Source organism: Benincasa hispida, chromosome 5 (genome assembly GCF_027475165.1).
Source record: "Benincasa hispida cultivar pf3 chromosome 5, pf3_genome.v1.1, whole genome shotgun sequence".
Lineage (NCBI taxonomy): Eukaryota > Viridiplantae > Streptophyta > Magnoliopsida > Cucurbitales > Cucurbitaceae > Benincasa > Benincasa hispida.
In genome coordinates this window covers 32,572,300-32,593,923 of record NC_143482.1, presented here as the reverse complement: position 1 = coordinate 32,593,923, position 21,624 = coordinate 32,572,300, and the positions used below count along the sequence as shown (strand labels likewise).

The window sequence follows — 21,624 nt, the reverse complement described above, 5'->3', positions numbered from 1 at the left end:
ATCTGTCCAGATAACTAAAAGAAAAGTTTAAAGCGGAACATTTCGAGCAAACTCAATCATCAATGGAAAAACTCGATGGAAATTTTGATGGTTCTCTACTGAATACTCGATGGGAAGAACTCGATGCTCGATGGGATACTCGATGCTCAACCCTTCCTCGATCGCTTATTCTGGTGTCTTCTATTCGTCGATCCAGCTGTTGTCAGTCTTTCAAACATTGCGTCGACCATCGGGTTGTCGCCGTCCAACCTCCTTTCCTTGATGTTGTCGATGGCGTTGTTTTGCTCTTGCCAGAATCTCAAAATTTGTGTAAAATTGGGTCCCTTTAGATTCGGGTTTGGTATTAGGTGGCTTTTCGTTGTGTTGATTTGGAAGATTTCAAGTGATTTGGATTTCAAGCCCCATCTTGGGTAATAATATTTTGGTTTAACTTTGGTAAGTTTTGGTGAATTTCAACACTTTGGGCCTTTTGGATTAAGAGTAATTGTGGAAGTTTAGCTATTAAATATTGGACTTAACTTAAATTCAGGCTAGCCAGCAGAGTTTAGTTTTACAATTAATTTTGGACCAAACCACATTTTTGGTAAGTTAAAGTTAGGGATATTTGGGAATTTTGGTTGATTGGATTTAGACCCAAAGGGAGTAATTTAAATTTTGGATTCACTATTTTAGGCCTTGGTTGCTAAATTAACCTTGAAATTTATGTTATAGGATTGATCCAAGTCTTTCAAAACTTATAAGAAAATTAGTTTCTTGGATTTTCATTCATGACCAAATTTGAGGTAAGTAATATTACTACTGGAACTGCCTATGTGCTAGGTGATAAAATTTAAGATTTAGCCTGAGAATTTTGAGGTTGTTTGTATCAAAATGCATGAGGACAAATTAGTTAATCTGATTATGTTTTGCAACATGTTATAAATGCTAGCATGAACTAAACTATTCTCTGTTTATATGATTGGCTAAGATGAACAATGAGTATGATGATATGTATTTGCATGTTTGTGGGACTATGTTTTATGATGCATGGCATGTTTATGATAGTGATAGTTACCCTTACCTGTAATTAGATACCCACCAGATGTGGTGATCTCTTTCGGGATTTCACCAGAGGTTTGTGATTCCTTCGGGATTCACCAGAGGTTTGTGTTTACTTCAGGATTCATCATAGGTGGTAATCTCCTTCAGGATTGATGTAATGAATACATCCGCAACGAAAGAAAAATGAATATAAAGTACTCTAATTAGATTAATTACAAAGATAAGCATGCATGCAATAAAACAATTAAAAGGGGGAAAAGAATACAACCTTTGTAGTCTTTGAATCTTCTCCAAATCAGCTCAAATCTCCTCACGAGCGGTTCGTAGACCACCACGAGCGTCTTCCCGACTATTCTTTGGCCTTAGAACGGGATGGTGGAATTTGACTAATTTAGAGAGGACAAATGCTAAAGCTTTAAGAGAAAAAAAGGATGAGGCTATCACATAATCTCATCAAAACTCACTATGGCCAAGAGTTCTTCAAAAACAATAAACACTCTCTTTTAAAGACCATTACATGCAAACATGCAACTTAGAATTTGACACTAAAAAATCCGTTAACTCAAAGTGGGATTTGGTAGGACAAATGTCTTCAAATGAAGACCACACTTAGCCATGTAAAAGTTGGCATTTCCTACTCATAAATATTGGATCTTTCCACTAACTTGGTCAAAGTTTGACTCCCAAAGTCCAATGTCAACAAATTTTACTTTTTGACTTTCAAAAATCAAAATTCAACAATTTGACTTCCATTACATTTTTTACTTAGTCAACAATTTGACTTTTGATGCAATTTTGACCAATTCTATTTAATTTCAAAATTAATTATAATAATCAATTTTAAAATTAAATTAATATTAAATAATTTAATTAATTTAACTTAATATTAAATCCAACACTATCCCAATTTATATGAATTCCTATTCATAATCTTGATATTTAAATCTTATTTAAATATCTCTTATTTTCTCTCTCTTTATGTTAATTCACAATTAAGCATTAGGTTAAATATATTGTATATATTTAACGCTTTGCTCCAAAAATCGAATTTGAACACTTCAAATTAGTTCGTCACACTGTTCTAAGGTTTAGTTCGATATGAGCTAGTAAGGGAACCTAAGGGACCTATAGATCATGGGCTTCACGATCCGCGATTAACCGACTAAACTCTTTAACCTAATTAACCACCATTCGTTAACTATCCTGTCATTCCATTAAAGACCAATAGTTGCACTCTTCTCACTGTAGATATATTATGTCCACTTTATATAACCACGATTAGTAAGTTAACCCTTCACAGGTTGTTCATAATAACGGCTAGGTCAAAAGTTGTTTTATCCCCGAGATTACATATTGCTTCTTAAGTCTCACTGATCCTCTAATGAACAATTGGTTTGTGATCCAATCACTAAACTGAGTCCCTCTTGGGCCAGTGAGAGGGTGGGGCCCCTTGTTCAAGACCTATAGTCAGCATTTAAGGGAACAACCTCTTTATTATCTCTAAAAGCGGGTAGGAGTGAATTTCGTCTTGCACCCTATGTCCCCAGCTATCTACCTAGTCTTACCCCTGAAATGAGAGGCTTATTGAGCCAGCGCTTTTAAGCCAACCCTCACCTATGCAAGTTTAAGGATAATCCCGAATAAACAGGGGTTCATAGTTAGCTCAGGATTAAGGTCAAGTTATCAAGGTCATCGCTTTGAAATAGTCAGTTAAATAGTAAAAAACGTTATAAAGTTAAAGTGACTTAATTCTTGGTATGATCTTATACAAACTCATTGCATAGGACGCCTCAATTCCTCATGTCAATATATGAACAAATCAAGATCACTTCGTTTGTAGCACTTTACAACAAATTGTAACAACTACAGAGTTGGCCGCATCCAATAGTGTTATCAGAATAAGGCACCCAACCTTATTCATATACTATAGATCATTTTGACTATTTACTCAAACCTGACCCACTCTTATGTCTCCACATAAAGTTCAAGTATTCATGAAATAGTCATGGATCTTTTAGTTTATTGGATTTAGTCTTTATAAGTGCAATTCATATATTCAACAACAATTTTATTGAATAAACGTCAATAACATCTTTATTGATAATAAAATATGTTTAACATTACAAACTACAATTTTTAGAACATACAAACCAACAGGGATTTCACCAGAGATTTGTGATTTCTTCGAGATTCACCAGAGGTTTGTGTTTCCTTCGGGATTCACCAGAGATTTGTAGGTACACCTAATCTACGGTATAGTGGGTTCAGTTATTCACCAACTAGCCGACCCATGGAAACTAGAGGGTTATGCTTACCCTACTAGAGAGTGGCATCTAAAAGACATAGATGCTTATCCTGACCCCGATAGTGGGGTTACTTATTGAGTGTTTTTACTCATTATTTCTCATGTTTATTTTTCACGTAAGGGTAAGTACGCGCCAGTGAATGACAAGCGAAATCTGTGATCGAGTCACTAAGACTAGTCATATGCTTTCGCTCATGTGTTGAAGATTTTATGTTTTAGAATTTTAATCTTGATGTTTGAACTTGAAGTTTCGAGTGTTTTGCTTTTAAAACTTTTCTTTCTTTTTCTTTGAAAATTTTCTAGTTTTTTTTTATGAGTTTAAGGGTACCGTGCTAAATGGATTTCAGTTATTTAGTTTTAATAAAGATAATTAAATTATGAAAAGATGTCAATTTAATTTGTATGCAAGCATGTCTATAGTAATGAACTAGTTTAAGTCCTAGGGAGTCGAGTCGTTACACTGACTATTTTAGATGAGGGATTTTTAAAGAGACATGAGCAAGAGATTAAGGAAGCTTGAGAGAAAAAAATTACAGAATCCTTCTGTAATTTTCCTTTAGGAAGAAGAAGATGAAACAACCCCTCGTAATAAACAAACTTCTCACTAACCTAGTAGAGAGAAAAGGGAGAGGAAGTTCTAAAATTATTTTTCAAACTATAAAAATAATAAATAAAAATAATTTTAATAAATACTTTAATATATATTTATATGATAACTACTTTATCATATAATATATATTAAACTATATGTCATATTAAATATAACATATAACATATAGTTTAATATTGTATCTAATACAATTTAACCTATAGTTTAAATTCTCTCACCAACGACATTTAATATAAATCCCATTTATATTAAATTTAATTATATGAATCCAATTCACATATTTAATATTTGAATCATATTCAAATATTTATTTTCTCTCATATATACTTTATATTATAATGTATCAAATACATTATAATAATTATATTATATATAATTAGATTAAATTAATTATATCACATATAATTAATCCCCTCGATCAATTTGAACAATTCAAATTAATCCAAAAATTGATTCTCATTAATTCCCGTTGAGCATAGGGGACCTTATGGACCTGTGGCTTGAAACTCCAATGGTATGTAAAAAATTAATTAAACTCCTTTAATTAAATTATTCATCATCCATTAACTGTCGAGCATTCCACTAAAGACTGATAGCTGCACTCTTCATACTACAGATATATTTTTGTATCCGTTGGATATAACCAGTCAATAGTACAATGACCTTTCACAAAATGCTCGTAAGTATAACTGGGCCAAAATTACCGTTTTACCTCTGTAGTTATATCTAACTTCTTAAGTACCACTGATACCTCTAATGAACAATAAATCATAGTCCAACTATGCCCAAACCCCTCTCGGGCTAGGAGAGAGTGTAACACCACATTGTTCAAGCCCCGGAATCAGCCCTTAAGGGATCAATTTATCTATTTACCTCGATATTAGGGAATGAGTGAATTCCTTATTGTGTAACTGTGTTCCCAGCTCCCCAATCAGACGAATCCCCAAAATGGTAGACTTGTTGAGTTAGTGATTTGCCCACTCTTGCTCATACAAATCAAAGGACTGCCTTGATAGGCAAGAGTTCACAACTCACTCGGGATTTAGGTCATGTTACCCATGGTCATCTTGGTGAAATGTAAGTCTTTGTTATAAACGACGTTATATAATGAGATTAGTCATTTCGTGGTCGGTCTTATACAAACTCCTTTGTATAGCACCGCTCACATGTCTCCTCTGTCTCCACATGAATGATCAGGATTAGATCATTTGTAGCACTTTACAACAATTGTAACATCTACAAAGCGAGTCTACTTGTAGTGTCATCGGGATAAGGTATCCAACCTTATCCATCTACTACAGACCATTTAGGTTGTCACTTAAACATGATCTACCTGTATATCTCTACATACATGTTTAAGCTACAAGATAACCTTAGACGTTAGTTTATTGGTTTGTGGGTTTAATGCAACTAAATGTCAAATAAAATATCACATATTTTATTAGATAAATAAGATGTTGGTACATTACAAACTATAGAACCCCACGAGATTTAAGGACATACCGACGAATGACAAGGAGAATCCGTAACCATGTCATTGGAACTAGACAGAAGCTTCCGCACATGTCTTTCATATTTATCATGTTACAGTTGTTAACAGTCAAATGTTTAGAGTTTTAAATTATGTTTCTTAATTGAATTTTACGTTTAGGGGGACCCCAATCAAAGATTTCTAGTTATTTGAATTCTTGTAAAAGTAATTTATTTTATGAAATTCTTTAGGTTTTATTCATAATTTTTAAAGAGTCTATATATATATATATAAATATATTTGAAAACAAATCACTCATAGTCTTTGATTCGTGGCCTTAGGCTTATAAGTTTCCCCAATCACTGTTTGGCCTAAAATTCAGATATAACTTAAGGTCATTTCCTAATTATTCCATTCAGTCCAAAAGAGTTCAAATAATTCATAAATTCAACCCGAGACCTTAAATCATGCTTTCCAAGGCTAAAATATCTTCCAAGATACTTAGTTGATCTCTAACATAACTTGTGGAATTCCAACTACCCAACTAGACTCAATGGAAACTAAAAAAAAAACAAGATTGGGTCTTAAAGAGGTGATGTGTGGCGCTATGCAGCACTGCATTACGCACACAGGTGAAAGCTGTCTCCCCTGTTTTTTTTTTTTTTTTTTTTCTAGCTTCGACTTTTAATTTTCCAGCTCGAATTCACATACTCTCAACTAAATAACTTCAAACGTCTTTCATAAATTTTAATAAACATATTAATACCTGAGAGTTTGAAGCTTCGAAAACCTTTGGATAACTTGGAATCAGCTTCAAAACTCCACTGTCTGTTTTGGCTGAATTTTCGAGTAACTTCAGTTTTCCTATAAATTCATCAACTTCCAACCAAAATTAGCACAGACATCCTTCATGAAAAATGTTGGAAAACCTCTTAACTTACTAACCTCAAATTTCAGCTTCTGATTTCTTTTCTACAACTTGGATTCTCGGAATCCTCAAAATTCCATAGCTTGTTCAGAAACATCGGAATTCCAGACCAACTTCTATTTTCCCCTCAATTTCCTCAGATTCCACAACTCCAAAGCTCCTGAAGCCCTTGAATCTCTTCTCCACTTGATCCTCAGTGGTTTAGTTGAAAATAAATGGAAGTTGTTCGAGAGAAAATGGTAGCATTGACTAAAAAAGAGAGACTCCTTTGTTTTTTTTTTGTTTTTGTTTTGTTTTGTTTTTTTTTTTTTTTTTATAATTCTTCCACCGACTAGGGGTTTGACTCCTTTGTTTTTTTGTTTTTGTTTTTTTTTTTTTTTATAATTCTTCCACCGACTAGGGGTGAGCATCGGCCGGGCAGGATCTGTTTTCATGGAAAACTGAAGCCGAAATCGACCAAATTGGTTTAATCTACGAAAAAATCAATTTCTCTGAATACTAAAGTAAACTGATCGTCCGAACTAGTAAACTAGTTCGGTCGGTTCAGCGTAATCGACCGCTTTTTAAAATTTTAGTTGTTATTATTATTATTATTATTATTATTATGGTACCTATGTTGTTGGGCTTATTGGGCCCGTTGGACTTGTGACATTTTTTCCCTAGTATATAGCTTATAGGATAATAAATTCTACAAAATTCTAAAATTCAATTCTAAAATCCAAAATTCCAACAAAGTATTAATTCCAAAGTCCTAAAATCCAAAGCTTCTACAAAATTCTAAAATCTAAAATTTCAACAAAATATTTATAAATTCCAAAGTCCTAAAATCCAAAACATCTACAAAATTCTAAAATTCAATTATAAAATCCAACAACAATCCAAAGTCCTAAAATGTAAAATCCAAGACTTCTACAAAATTCTAAAATTCAAAACTTATACAATCTTGTTGATATTTCCCAATCCGTGATCCATGACATGACAACTTGGAAATTTAAAAAGAAGAATTAAAATTAAAAATTCATAATTAAGAACGAAGAATTGAAAATTAAATGAGTACCTTCTTGAAACTTTAAATGTAAACGATCGTCCGAACTCCAAAATTTCAATACAAAAGGTAATCGAATCCAACATAATTATTTAAAATCTTCCATCTTGTCGACGTCTTTTTCTCCATCCATGACAAACCGTAATCTTATGAAATTAGAATTTAAAAATTACAATTAAGATGGAAAAAAAAACTCATACCTTCTTCAAACTTTATATATTCTTCAAACTCTTGATTCTGAAGTTCAAGATTGATTGAGTCTGAATTTAACCAATTCTGAGTGCATACAAGGGCCTCCACCATTCTTGGAGCCAATGAACAACGATTTGAATTAATCACTCGTGCTCTTGTACTAAAAGCAGACTCAGATGCTACGGTAGATACTAGAATCGTCAAAATATCTCTACTAATATGATTAAGAATCACAAACCGATGCTCATTTTGCTTCACCAATGAAGTATGTCAAAAGTGCTATCATCATTACTATTTTCAAGAGAATCCAACAAGTATACATCAATCTCTGACTCCCAATCAAAAGTTGTGGTCTTAGTGGTTCAAAACACATTTGTGTAGCCATAATTCTGATCCACTCCCACTTCCATTTGATCTTCCACATCCACATCCATAATTGTTTCCAAAAATTACTGGTTTGCCTTTGTAGTTACATCTAACTCCTTAAGTACCATTGATTCCTCTAATGAACAACAAGTCATGGTCCAACTATGACTAAGTCCCTCTTGGGCCAAGAGAGGGTGTGGCCACAATGTTCAAGCTCCAGAATCAGCCCTTAGGGGAGTAATTTATCTACTTACCCCAACATTAGAGAAGGGATGAGTTCTGCCTTGTGTAGTTGTGTTCCCAACTTCTCAATCAGACAAATCCCCAAAATGGTAGGCATATTAAGTTGACAATCTGGCCACTCTCACCCATACAAATCAAAAGACCGCTTTCATAGGCAGGAGTTCACAACTCACTCAGGATTCAGGTCATGTCACCTATGGTCATCCTGGTGAAATGTAAGTCTCTATCATTAACGACGTTATATAATAAGACTAGTTATTTCGTGGTCTGGTCTTATACAAACTCTTTGTATAGGATATTCCCGCTCACATGTCTCCACATGAATTATCAGGATCATATCATTTGTAGCACTTTATAACACTTGTAACATCTACAAAGTGGTTTGTATCCGTAGTGTTACCAGGATAAGGTACCTAGCCTTATTCATCTACTACAGACCGTTTAAGTTATCATTTAAACATGATCCACTTGTATGTTTCTACATACATGTTTAAATTACATAAAAACCTAGGATATTAGTTTATTGGATTGAGTGTATGCTCATAAAATAACAATTATTTTATCAATAAAAATTTGTTTATACAATATTTACAAACTACGAGATTACAATAGAGATTTAGGACACCAATCCAAACAAGCACTACAACTATAATAGCTACCACTACCAAGTCCATTGTTGTACTCATGAAAAATACGTCTCAAAACATTCTCCACATTCCTAGTCTTTGTCTTAGCAATCTATGGCCTGTAAAGGTCATTCTAATAATATGTTAAGCACTTCATCTTATAATGAGGATCGAGCACCATAACAATACACAAGAGCAATTTTTTCTTCTTCTCATCATTCCCCTAATACTTGTCAGATTTAGCTTTCATATTATTAACCATAGTATAAATCATTTTAATTACACTACTAGCATTCAATTGTATGCATTTTTGAATTCTACATGTCTCATGGAAAGCCAAATTTGAAGTTGTAAACAAAGTTCCTGAAAGTTTCAATGTGACATTATAAAAAACTTTCAAGAATCTAAGCCTAGCATTTGCCCAATAATTCTTAGTGGGCGGTGAATCATTTCTATAAGAATTATCATCCTCTAACCTATTGAAAACTCTTGCAAAATTTGTAGTTACCTCAAGCATCAAATGCGTGGAGTTCCATTTAGTGGGAATATCAAGACACACAACATTATTGCAAGATATCCTTTCTTTTTCAACACACTTTTTAAACTTCATCATATGTGAAGGAGAAGATCTTAGATACCTAACAACATTTCGAATTCTACTAATGCTTTTATTATGTTCCCTCAAAGCATCACATACAATAAGATTTAATTTGTGTGCATAACATCTAACATGCAAATATTCACCATTACATATCAACCCCTTACTGAATCTCCTAATCATATAAGGAATAGTAGTATCATTTGAACTGGCATTATCAACAGTTAAAATCATGACCTTCTCAATGCCCCAATCTTTCAAAATCTTTTCAATATTCCTCCCAATGGTGTCCCCTCTATGGTTGTCAATAACACTGAAGTTAAGAATTCTTTTATGTAATTTCCAGTCACAATGAACAAAATGTGTAGTCAATATCATATAGTTTACGTTCTGTCCTAAAGTCCAACAATCAGTAGTGAGGCAAACTTTATATTTCATTTTAGCAAACATGTTCTTCAATTTTTGTTTTTCATTAACATACATCTTAGAATATCCCTAGCCATGGAAATCGTGATGGAACAACAAACTTAGAAACTTGGGAACATGTTAATGTACTAACAAAATTCTTAAAACCCTTACTTTCAACAAACTTGAAAGGAAATTCCTCTAGAATTAACATTTTAGCCAAAGCTTCACGACAACTTTATAAATTAAACTCCTCGCATACAAGTTGTCAAGGACCATCCCCAACCCCTTCTTCTTTTGGTTTGAAAGCTAAAGTCTTTTGAGTTGGATCTCTCTTTCTTTGGTAAGGGTAATTTTTACAATTATCCAAGTGATTTTTCATCGTCCCGATACCATTACGCTTTAAATGACACGCATAAGTAGCTCCACAATATTTACAACTAGCATAACAGTCATTAGGATCACCTTTCAATCGCTCAAAATCTTCCCAAACTATGGATTTTTTTTCACATTCTTGTGCATTTTTGTTGGCTTCTCAATGACTTCTTCTTCATGTTCATCAACGTTAATGGCAGCCTTATCTATCTTCTCCGTCGTATTTATAACTTTTCTTTTTCCTCTTCTATATTTATCCTATAAATATATCATAATATAAACTTTCACTTCACAGCAAACCAAAACTGGAAAATAATGAAGCTTCAAGTTTGGAAGATGAAAAAACTTATTGGGTAGTTTGAAAGATGAAAAATCAAGCTTCAAGTTTGGAAGATGAAAAAAGCTTCAATGTTTTGATGTTCGTTGTAAACTTGTAATGTGGTTGTTCGTCTGTCTGCACTGTCGAGTGCCGCGTGCCGCGTGCCTGTGCCGTGAGTTTGAAGAATAAAGAATCTGAGTGTTTCATTTTCCTTTTCCCTGTTTGTGAGACATGAATTGTGAGACGTGTGATGTGAGGCAGGCTGAGGGCTGAGAGTGAGGGCTAGACTGAGAGATTAGTGGGTTGTGCCCTGTGGGCTCATGGGTAGTGACTGGGTAGTGGGTTGGGCTGAGGGGTGAGGCTATATATAAGTAAACTATATATAAAAAATCAGGCGACAACGTTTAGGTTCGGAGCCATCTTTGATCAGTGTTGGTTGGTTTTTTCCAGTGTTTTGAAAAAATCAAGCCCAACCGTCTAATTGAAAAAGTCGACTTCTAACGTTCGGTTCAGTCGACTTCAATAGTTCAGATCGGTTTTTCGGGTGTCCGTGCTCACCCTTACCACCGACTTCCTTTTCCTTCTTTTTATCTCTTTTTCTTTCTATTTTTTTTAATATATTATTAAATTAATAACTTAATACTTATCTTTTCTCTTCCAAACTTTCATGTTCCTTTTTAATTTACCAAACTTGATTTTAGTTACTCCTTAATTTATTTTAACTCCATTTTCACCAAGAGTTAAACTCACATTTAACCTTAAAAATGCTATACATACAAATCATTCCATTTAGAGAAATTCAAGATCTAGAGCTTATACACGTATTCATTCATTGATTTGACTTAGAGTCATTGCAATTAGAGATTCAACGACCAATGACAAATCCCTTATAAACATACCTTTTCTCCTGTTAATTTGAGTATATTATTGAATCAAATGTTATAATTTACGTTGAAATAAATCCCCGAGTCTATATACAAACCAAAGAACATAAAAGAAATGCTAGAATAATTTAAGGCTTAATTGAATCTAATTACATAATTTACGTTAATAACCTCCCTCAAACTAAAGATAGTAGTGTGACACCAACTTGAGTTTGTGAACTAATTTGAGTGAAGTGACTGGATGACAAAACTTTGGTGAAGATATCAATTGGTTGTTCTGTGATGGAGATAGATCATAAGAGGAGAGTGTTGCTTAGGAGATGATGAAGAACAAAATAACAAAGCTTTTCAATGTGTTTGGTGCGTTCATGGTAGGGTTGGCAAAAATTCCTGCGGGTCCCCACCTCGATTGGGCATAGAGAATCCCCTATTTGACCGGGGATAGGGGTCAAACCGGGTCCCAGGTCGGGGACAGGGAGGGCATCCCCGCCCCGTCCCCGTCCTAATTAATTTTTTTATTTTATTATTATTATATATATATATATTAAAAAAAAGGTTGGGAATGGGTCCCTGGGGACCCATTTCTCTGAGAGGAATCCTCGTCCTCGCCTTCAATTTGCGGGGACGGGGGCGGGATGGGGACGGGGAGTCCCTCCTGACCCACCTCGACCCTGTTGCCAACCCTAGTTTATGGAATATATCATATGTGATCAATCTAGATGAGACTACGATTGTCACGGTGAAATATCTGTTCAGTAACACCTATATCAATAAGAAGCCAACGAAATCATAGTAACTCAAAAGTAGAGTCAGCAAGTGCATACTCCACCTAGAAATGAAGGAATCACCTAAGTAGAAACAGTAACACGTGGTGGAATGTTAATTAGTAGGATCACTAGCCCGGTTAGCATCAAAGTGACCAGATAACTGATGAGCGCAAGTACACACGTCAAGTTATAGTATAGTTAAACGACTTTGAGAGACCGATTATTGTCCTCAAAGGATCAAACTCACAAATTTTTTTAGTGATAGCTATCAAAATGGGAAATCTTTTTTGGCCTAATCAGGTTAGCTCTTATGAATTTAATGTTTAAACGTGTTCTTAAACAAGAAATCGAGCAAATGAGACTTTTGAGATGTTTGGGTGTAAAACAGGTCAAAATGGAGCAACTTGCAGCAAAAGAGGGAAAAATAACGAAACTGCCCCCATGGAGATAGCGCTGCACTGTCTCACAACATTGAAGGCATAGAGCAATGCACAGGCAGACGATGCGGTGTTGCCTTGTGATGCCGTAACGCTATCCCATCATGAATAGAGGGACGTGCTTGTTGTGTGCAAGGCAAAACCCTACGTAGCAACATAGTATTGCAACAATCTCCATGGTGCCGTAGTGCCATCGTATCTCCAAGCATGCACGTGGGTGGTAGTGTTGTGGAAGAAAAGCCTCGGAGATGCAATGCTACCACATCTTTTATATATAGCCTCTTTCATTTTTAGGGTTTCATCATGGAGGAGATGGAGAGAACCAGAGCAACCACAACCTAATATTCTTCTTCTTCTCCCATTTTCATAGTTTTAGCATTAATTTTAGATTATAATCTTACATTGGGTGTTGCTCAATCTCGTCTTCCTCGTTTGGATGTTTCATCGAAGTTAGTTTTTAGTTTAGGTTTAGGAAATCCGATGTAAACTTGTGAGAACTAAACTTTTTCAACGGTTAATACATTTGTGATTTCTTGCATCTTTGAATTTTTTGTTTAATTAGATTTATATTTTTGAATAGATGGACGCTCTAATAACCAATTCATACCTTTTTCTATGAATTCTTGCTTTAACATTAACCCTATATTTCGTCTTGCTTTAATTGTCAAAGTAGATAAGTTGAATTATATATCTTAGGGATATAAACTATCTAATTCATCTAAATAATTTGTTTTCTCAATCCAAACCTACACTTAATTTTCATAACTAATCATAATTATCCGTAAAATCAAAATCCTGATATATAGATTTTCTGAACCAAAAAAAGAAAAGGAAATGCTGAGATATTGATAATTATCATATTTTAATCCGCGTCATATTATCATACGTGTCATTCATTTTTGCACAAGTCAAGTTAAGAACCGTCCACGTGTCCAAGATTTCCTCTCTCATAGACCAAATTACGCTCTCTCGTAGCCGCGCCCCGCATTAATGGCGAAGAAGCCTTCTTCTTTCCCTTTCGCGCGGCATTAACGAAGCATAAGAAGAAGAACCCTTTCTCTTTCTGCGATTTTCTTCTTTCTCCATTTTCAAGCTCTAATGGCGAGGGCTTTAGCGACAATCACCTCTACGGTCGGGGGACTCCAATGGTGGAATGAAATTGATGAATCCCAAGATTGGCAGAGAGGGATTTACTACACCTTGTCCGCCTCTTATGGCCTCATCTCCCTCATTGCCTTAGTACTCCACTTTTCTCTGTTCTTTACTGTCTTTTTGTTCCGTATCTTGTGAATTTCATTAGTTATTTGAAGCTTTTCTTTTGCTGTGTTAATATCTTTGTTGGAATTTAACATGCCGTCTTACCTAATGGATACAATCCCAGAATTAAGATGCCTCTTTCATATTTATTATTATATTAAAATAGACCTGTGGGTGTGCTGTGTGCTTATACTGTATGTGTGAGGTTATAACAATGGTTAGAAGAACTGATTTTCTGAGGTTAATTTTAAGATATTATTTGTGTTTCACACTCATACGAGTTGGGATTTAATTATTTGGTAATTCGGAGTGATCAATTAATGTCAAAATTTTATTTGTAATCTTAAGAATAAAGTTCCATTGAATTGTAGTGGAGAGTGCTTTTCGAGTGTTTATGGAAACTCAATATAGCTATTACACGTTGGTTAGGAAACAAGACGGAACACTCAATGTGCTAGTCACTGCACAGCCCTTGGACACCTTGCAAAAGGTTGCATTAGGTGTACTTTGTATGTGCACATTGTTGTAGGTGCAGACACGTGGAAGAGAAGTTGTTGCTTTAGGATGGAGGAGGTGCTTTGCCTCCCTCCATTTTGTTATCAGGGTTTTATTCTTTGGTTCTCTGCTTTTTCTTCCCCTTGATCTTATGGAAGATTTGATTGGATAGAAAGAAGAATTTTCAAGAGTGTTGACTGTGAGAGGTCTTCGGAATATGTCCAGTCTTGTATTAGATTAAATACTTCCCTTTGAGCATCGCCATCAAAGGAATTTCATAAAATTCTTGGGAAAAGCACCTTTTTTGTCCCTAGATTTTGGGTCTAGTTTCCCTTTGGCCTTTAGGTCTCAAAATGTTACACATTTAGTCATTGAATTTTGAGTTTGATTTCAATTTAGTCCCTAAGTTTCAAAATGTTATAATTTTACCCTTGAGTTATGTTTCAATTTGGTCCCTAGCTTTCAAGTTTTTACATTTTCAACCTCGATTTTTCATTAAATACACCCTCTCCATTGTTGATGTCAATGTTTATTAATTAATTTAAGATAATTAAGAAGTAAGATTGTAAATTCAATTTCAATAGTGAAGTGATGAAAATAGTGAAATTTAATTAATTAACATACATTAAAATTAAATACAGAAAATGAGTATTTACTGAAAAATCAAGGTTGAGGTTAAAAGTTTAAATCTTGGAACCTAGGGACCAAATTGAAACAAAACTCAAATTTGAAACATAAAATTGTAACATTTTAAAGCCTAGGGATTAATTTGAAACTAAACTCAAAATTTAAGCACTAAATGTGTAACAAAATAGAAACTAGACTCAAAACTTAAGGGCTAAAAATGTGTATTTCTCAAAATGCTGTAGACATGGTTCTCTTGGATCGGAACTTCTTTTTCTTTTTTCTGAGATAGCTAGTTAGTTTTTTGGTAGCTCCTTTTGGTGAAGTTATGTCCTTTTGTATTCTTTTGTTGGCTTCTCTTTAAAAAAAAAAAAGGGAAGAAGTTGCTTAACTTGAATTAAGTAGCTGTCTTGGGAAAAAGAACACAGCATTTTGTCTTCATAATTAACACCTAATACTTATAGTAATTGCTCAAGTTTCCAGGTTCAACTTATTCGGATTCAAATAAGAGTACCAGAGTTCGAGTGGACTACACAAAAGGGGTTCCATTTGATGAATTTCATTGTAAATGGATGTAAGATTGTATAGTTGTTAATTTTCATTTAAGTTTAAGTTTATTTTTTTATGAGCTAATCTACCCTTATTTTCATTTTGACAGTGAGGGCTATTCTCTTTGGGCTTTATAAGAGTGTCTTCCTCATAAGACCGAAGGTAGGTTTCTTCTGGTAATTGTCACTATCCCAACTATGATTGTCTTAAACTTTTAATCCCCTATTCAAGCAATGGTTATCACTTGATGATTGAGTGTCTCTAGGCCTCATTTTGATATTCTCTTGAGATTGTTTAAGAGTTGAAATAGGAAAAAGATAAACTAAAACTTTTGTTTGATCTTATTATAAGCACCTTCCCTTTGTTATAGGGCTACATTCTAGAACATTTCCTGAATATTCAAATTATTCTTCATTCAGCAAAGCTTTCATTCAACATACAAAGATTACTTGAATAGAAGAAAAGGGAGAAAAGAATGAAAAGCAAATGACCGTTATTCATGCACAACTAGATTATTTATTTATTAATATTTTTTTATGTTTGTATTTTTATTTGTGGTAATACCTCATTCAAATTTCTTTGTTTCCGAATATGGAACATCCAGAAGAGTTTCTGAAAGTGAAATTAATAAATGAACATAAAGAAACAACAGTCTTGTGGTTGCTGTTGGAGTGTTTATCATAAAAATCCATGGATTTCTTTCCTTATCTGATAGTGGGAACCATAGCATTATTAGATGATGATTTGTTGCATTATGTAATTTTGTTAACCATCATAATCCACAGTCAACAAGGCATCTTATTCCCGTATCAAAAAGCAAGTCATTATGTAGACTTAAAATTGATAATCTAGATACTCAGAGAGACCCACGTTCATTTTCTCATTATGTAACTGCGATTATTTTCTCTGGACTGTACGGCTTGAAACTTTCATGCTGGTAAAGGTTGTTGAAATGGTGGTTATGGAGATTCCTGGACTTCTATTCTTTTCGACGTACACACTGCTTGTTCTATTTTGGGCAGAGATATACCATCAGGTAATTTGTTATTATTATTATTATTATTTAATCCAAACGAAGTTATATTACATATTATATCAATTCTATGCAAGATTCATTGTTGGTAATCCATATTGGTGATTATTTTTCTTTCAGGCCCGAAGTCTTCCTATTGACAAACTTAAGCCTACTTACTGTATCATCAATGGAGTTATGTATGTTATACAGGTAAAATAAGAGATGTCAGCTAAAAGTTGTTAGTGCTATATGAAACCCAAAATGAGCTTAATTTGACTGATCTGTTTACATTCAGCTCTATTTCAATTATTTTATTTGTCATCGTGTTTCAGATCTGCATTTGGATAATTGTGATGTTAGACCATTCTCCGGGTTCAGTTATAGCTGCTAAGCTCTTCTTTTCAGGTTGCAGCTCAAAACTTGCATTCTTTTTCTCTTAATATATCAAATGAGAAGAAATGGGATTTATAATTGATGCCCATTTCGACTGGAACCTTGTGGCTTTCGCATTCTAGTTTATGAAGGCATATGTTAATTGTAATTTTTTTCTTTATTATTTCCAGTGGTTTCATTTTCTGCTGCACTGGGTTTCCTGATATATGGTGGGAGGTAATAAATATGAATTCAGGAACTGTGGTTTTTCGTTTGTTTGTTTGTTAGTTTGTTTATGAATTCAAGCTGTGGTGAATTATGTTCCACTCTTTAACAATTACTCTTTTAACAGGCTATTTGTCATGCTGAGGCAGTTCCCTATTGAATCTAGAGGACGCCAAAAAAAGTTGTATGAGGTGGGTTCCTTAATGTGTTTTTATAAACTGCATTTGGAAAACATAAATATATCGTAGGATTAGAAACGTTTAAAGCAATTGATTTTAAGAAAGCAATAAGTTCTATAAATTTATGCTGCTCAATAATGCCATTCAAATTGAATATTAGAAGGGTGTCGTGATGACATCTTTGTATTTCATAGTTCATATAGTATTCAATTAAAGAATACCCTGATTATTTCAGATGCTATGGTGCTGTTCCATTATTTAATTCCAATCAGGATTTGATTGGTGAAATGAGATTAAGCATGTAAAACATCGAGGACATAACTGACAGATGGTGTATATTTCAAGGATCAATGATGAATTAATTCTTTTAAAGATTAAGTTTTGATGAGGCTCGTGCTGATTTCTAACTTTTGCGTAACCACCATGGTTTGGGCTAGTGGTTAACGGGGGGGGGGGGGGGTCATTTAAATAATAAAGGGATTAGAGGGAACGAGTTCAGGTCATGGTGATCACCTTCCTAGAATTTAATATTATTTAATATTTATGAATTACCTTGACAACCAAATATGATAGGGTTCATGAGAATGAAGTTCGCTCAAATACTTGAGGATATGAATAAAAAGAAAAAAGAAAAAAAACTTATTTTAGCTGTTTCTTTATCTTTGCAGGTTGGGTGTGTGACAACAATATGTTTTAGCTGCTTCTTTATACGATGTTTTGTGGTGAGTTTCCTTCTGGTTACAGTAATTTTGGTCCAACAATTTTTTTTGAGGCATACATATGTATATATGCATTCTTTAAGCGATTAATACATACATAAATATATATGCATTTGTTCATCTTGTAGCTTGCCCTATCTGCATTTGACAAGGATGCAGACCTTGACGTCCTAGATCATCCCATTCTCAACCTAATATACTACATGGCAAGTTTTTAAATCCCTAATTTATATTCTAATCTTTTCTCTACAATGCATAGATTATTTTCATTTTAGTTAGAATTTTGAGTAAAACAACTATGGAGGTTCGAGAATGATTCTACTCGTTGGAATTGATAGGGCTATTAGTTAAATTTTTTTTTTCACTTCATAAAAAAATGTTCACGATATTAAAATGGTTTAGCTGACATCATTTACATAGGGAGGAAAATCCACGAGAGAACTTTTCAGAAGCAGTTACAACATAGGTGGAATCTCTTTAGGATCTACTCCTGCATTTAGAAATTGGTTAATCGGTAAAGATACGTGTACTTGATGTCCCGCCCAAGAAAGAGACCCAAAAGTCGAATTTTGATAAAAAAAAGGAATCAATAGATTTTAACTCGGACAAAAAAAATAATGGGTCCCCATATCTGTTTAATTCAGAATCTATCAAAATCTTCATCAGTAGATCGGCTAGCGAGGAAGATTGGGACCTCTGATCATGTAACAAATTTCTTTGAACTAAGTGGTTGTGGTAGTTCTTCCCAGAGTTGGATGCTTTGTGGAAAAAAGTTATTTTGAACAGGGATGACCTGCACCTTTTGAGTGGGTTGCAAGTGGTAGGGCTCTAGTTCTAAGAGCCCTAGACCTAGTAAGAACCTCTGGAAACCTATTGCCTCTGGTTTTCCTTTCTTCTGTGTCTATTGTTAAGTGCTCCTTGGGAGAAGCTTGAAAGTTTATTTTTGGCATCATTGCTGGGTGGGTGGAAACCCTTTGGAGGTTTTTCTGCACTCGTATCATCTCCCAAATAAGAAGTTGCGTTCAATGACTTTCGATTTTGCCTTCCTTGGATTCCTCTTTGATTTTCTTCAATTTTCGTCAGCGCTCTCTTTGATGTGGCGTGCCTTTTTTTTTTCCCCTTCTACGTGATCAGCATATGTACCAAGGTGGGAGGAACATGTTAGGATACCTCCTAACAAGAAAGTACTTAGGAACACAGAATAAACTCAAAGAACAATCAAATATGGAAATATATTGAAATATGCTATAATATCATAGAAAATAACAAGAAATTCTTAGCCTTTCGAAAAGGCTAGACTCTCCCAAATTCCCGTATTAGGAAATCCCACAAAATACTTCCCTCTTTTCCTTTCCACATCCTCTATTTATAACTAAAAGCCCTATCTAACTTTGCTATCTAATTACTTACCTGTTCCTCCCAATTTCCATACTAATATTCTACTACTAATCTTATTATTTCCATAACAAGGAGTTACAGAATACTAGGATTTTGACTCCTGATTCCTCCAGAAAAAGAGAGAAAATCACGCCTCAAGTAGGTGCCACAGTGCTAGGGTGGTGCCTAGACATTGGGCTTTGTGGTGGCCTGTTGCGATGGTACGACAATGCACTAAATTTTCCCTCGTCTTCTCTTGTGCTTCAATTTGGGCTTGAAAATAGTCTTCAAATGAGAGTCTCAAACCAACCAAACTGAGTCAACGTGATAATTAAGGCCCACGAGACCCAAAACTGATGGCGAATTGTAGCAACTAGAGTAGTTTTGCGGGGTTGTGTTCTTTATTGGATTTTCTTATCTTGAAAGTAGTTATTTGCGTCTCTGGTCTTATTAACCTATCCATTGAAGTTGAACAAACTTTTTCTCATCTTTTTCTAATTTATTTACTTATGGTTGTATAGAATTCTGATACATCTGATGCACATGTTACTGCAGTTGGTAGAGGTTGTGCCTTCGGCATTGGTTCTGTTTATACTGAGAAAACTTCCTCCGAGGCGTGTATCTGATCGGTATCACCCCATTGAATGAAGCTCTCAACAATAGATTAGGACTTTGATTAGAGAGTTCTGTTTACTAGTATGATCCCTTCTAATTTCATCAAAAGTAGTTCTATCAGCCGGAAACCAAAAGAATACATCTTTCGACGTGCATACTTCTGCAGTTGGTAGAGTTTGTTCCATCAGCGTTGGTTATTTATACTGAGAAAACTTCCTCCAAGGTGTGTGTGTGTATCTGATCGGTATCACCCCATCGAATGAAGCTCCAGACAATTTCTGATCAGCAGAACTTACCATTCTAACTATGTATTTACAGATACACACTACTGAATGAAGCTCTCAACAATTTCTGGTCAGCAAAACTTTCCATTTTAATTTGTATTTAATTTTTGTAGCCGTTTGTTCTTTAGGGATTCCACTGCAGATTTTTTTTTTTTTGGTGGCTGAATTTACAATACACTTGCCTTGCTTCTAATTTAATCCAAACATTGTTCCTTGACCTGAAAACAGCCAAAAAGAATGCGTTCGTTATAAACAAAAAAATCCCATTATCTTCCAGATGCTTTATCCTATAATCAGAATTATTAGGAATCTGATTACAGTGGGTTTTGCCGTTGGGAATATGGATTATGGATTACTGAGAATCTTATTACAGTGTAGGGTTGGGTTTGACTTTGTTTTTAATTATTATTTTGATTTTTTGCACCATGTTACCTAAGTTTGTGATATTTATTGATTCTAGTTTCATGGAACTTTAGAATGGATTGTATTAGGGTTTAGGATTTAACCCGGCTCTCCACATACTTGTTCAATTGACCAAAATTGGAACTTTGTAAATGAAAAAAATTGTTGAAGATGAAATTCAAAATCCATAGACATCATATTTAGTTTAGAGTCTTTGTTTGGAAGCTAATTAGAGTTCATACAAAGAAAGAAAATTTTTCCGAACGAAAATAGTACATCACAGTAGAAGCCATATCCATATATTTATTTTATTTTATTTTTTAAAATTTTTTTTAAAAGTAGGGTCAAGTTATTTCATTCCAAGGTCGCTCAAGAACTTCCATGCAATAATGTTTCGACAACGTGCAGTCACTAAGTGTCGAAACAGCAAGTATTGAACGTGCTGTCACTAAGCCGTCTTGTGATGTTATTCTTCACAATAGGTCATTGTGTAGTTTCACCAACAACATTTTGCTAAAAGTTGAAAGCCGTCCTGTGACTGAATCTTTTTTAATGCTGTGAGAGCAATCTAATTATAATACACTAGAGAGGAAATTAAATTAGTAAATCAAGATGCGTGATTTAATTCATCCAGAATTATTGGCAAGTAATGGTACATCAACGAACCAACTTTGTGAACCATTTTGTTTCTATTGCAAGTATGTATTTATGTAAGAGTACTTGTGAGCGTTGGGGTTTTCTTGTGTGCACTTTGAATAAATTGATGGGATAATATGTTTAATCTTGCAATATTTGGGTGTCTTGGATTTTTATTAAATTATCATGGTTAAGTGAGAATTGGGGATAGAGAGCTAGAGAGGGTGATACTATGTAGATTCTATGATTGTAAGTGGGCTGAA

General features: G+C 34.3%; 1 protein-coding gene and 1 pseudogene across 2 annotated transcripts; one reads left to right on the top strand and one right to left on the bottom strand.

Moving 5' to 3' along the window:
• Window positions 1-7,488: 7,488 nt before the first annotated feature.
• Window positions 7,489-12,806, bottom strand: LOC150036048 (zinc finger BED domain-containing protein RICESLEEPER 2-like; annotated as a pseudogene).
• Window positions 12,807-13,522: 716 nt separating this feature from the next.
• LOC120078644 (tobamovirus multiplication protein 1-like) lies at window positions 13,523-20,548 on the top strand. 2 transcript variants are annotated; one of them, XM_039032938.2, is made up of 11 exons: window positions 13,523-13,851; window positions 15,472-15,562; window positions 15,647-15,699; window positions 16,481-16,573; window positions 16,691-16,762; window positions 16,885-16,957; window positions 17,116-17,161; window positions 17,277-17,340; window positions 17,997-18,050; window positions 18,176-18,253; window positions 19,980-20,548. In XM_039032938.2, exons 1-11 carry the CDS (start codon window positions 13,711-13,713, stop codon window positions 20,070-20,072), a joined length of 858 nt encoding a protein of 285 aa, XP_038888866.1. In that variant the 5' UTR covers window positions 13,523-13,710; the 3' UTR covers window positions 20,073-20,548. The 2 variants fall into 2 exon arrangements, with proteins under 2 accessions (XP_038888866.1, XP_038888867.1); XM_039032939.2 differs by having other exon boundaries at window positions 13,584-13,851; window positions 15,465-15,562.
• Window positions 20,549-21,624: the final 1,076 nt, after the last annotated feature.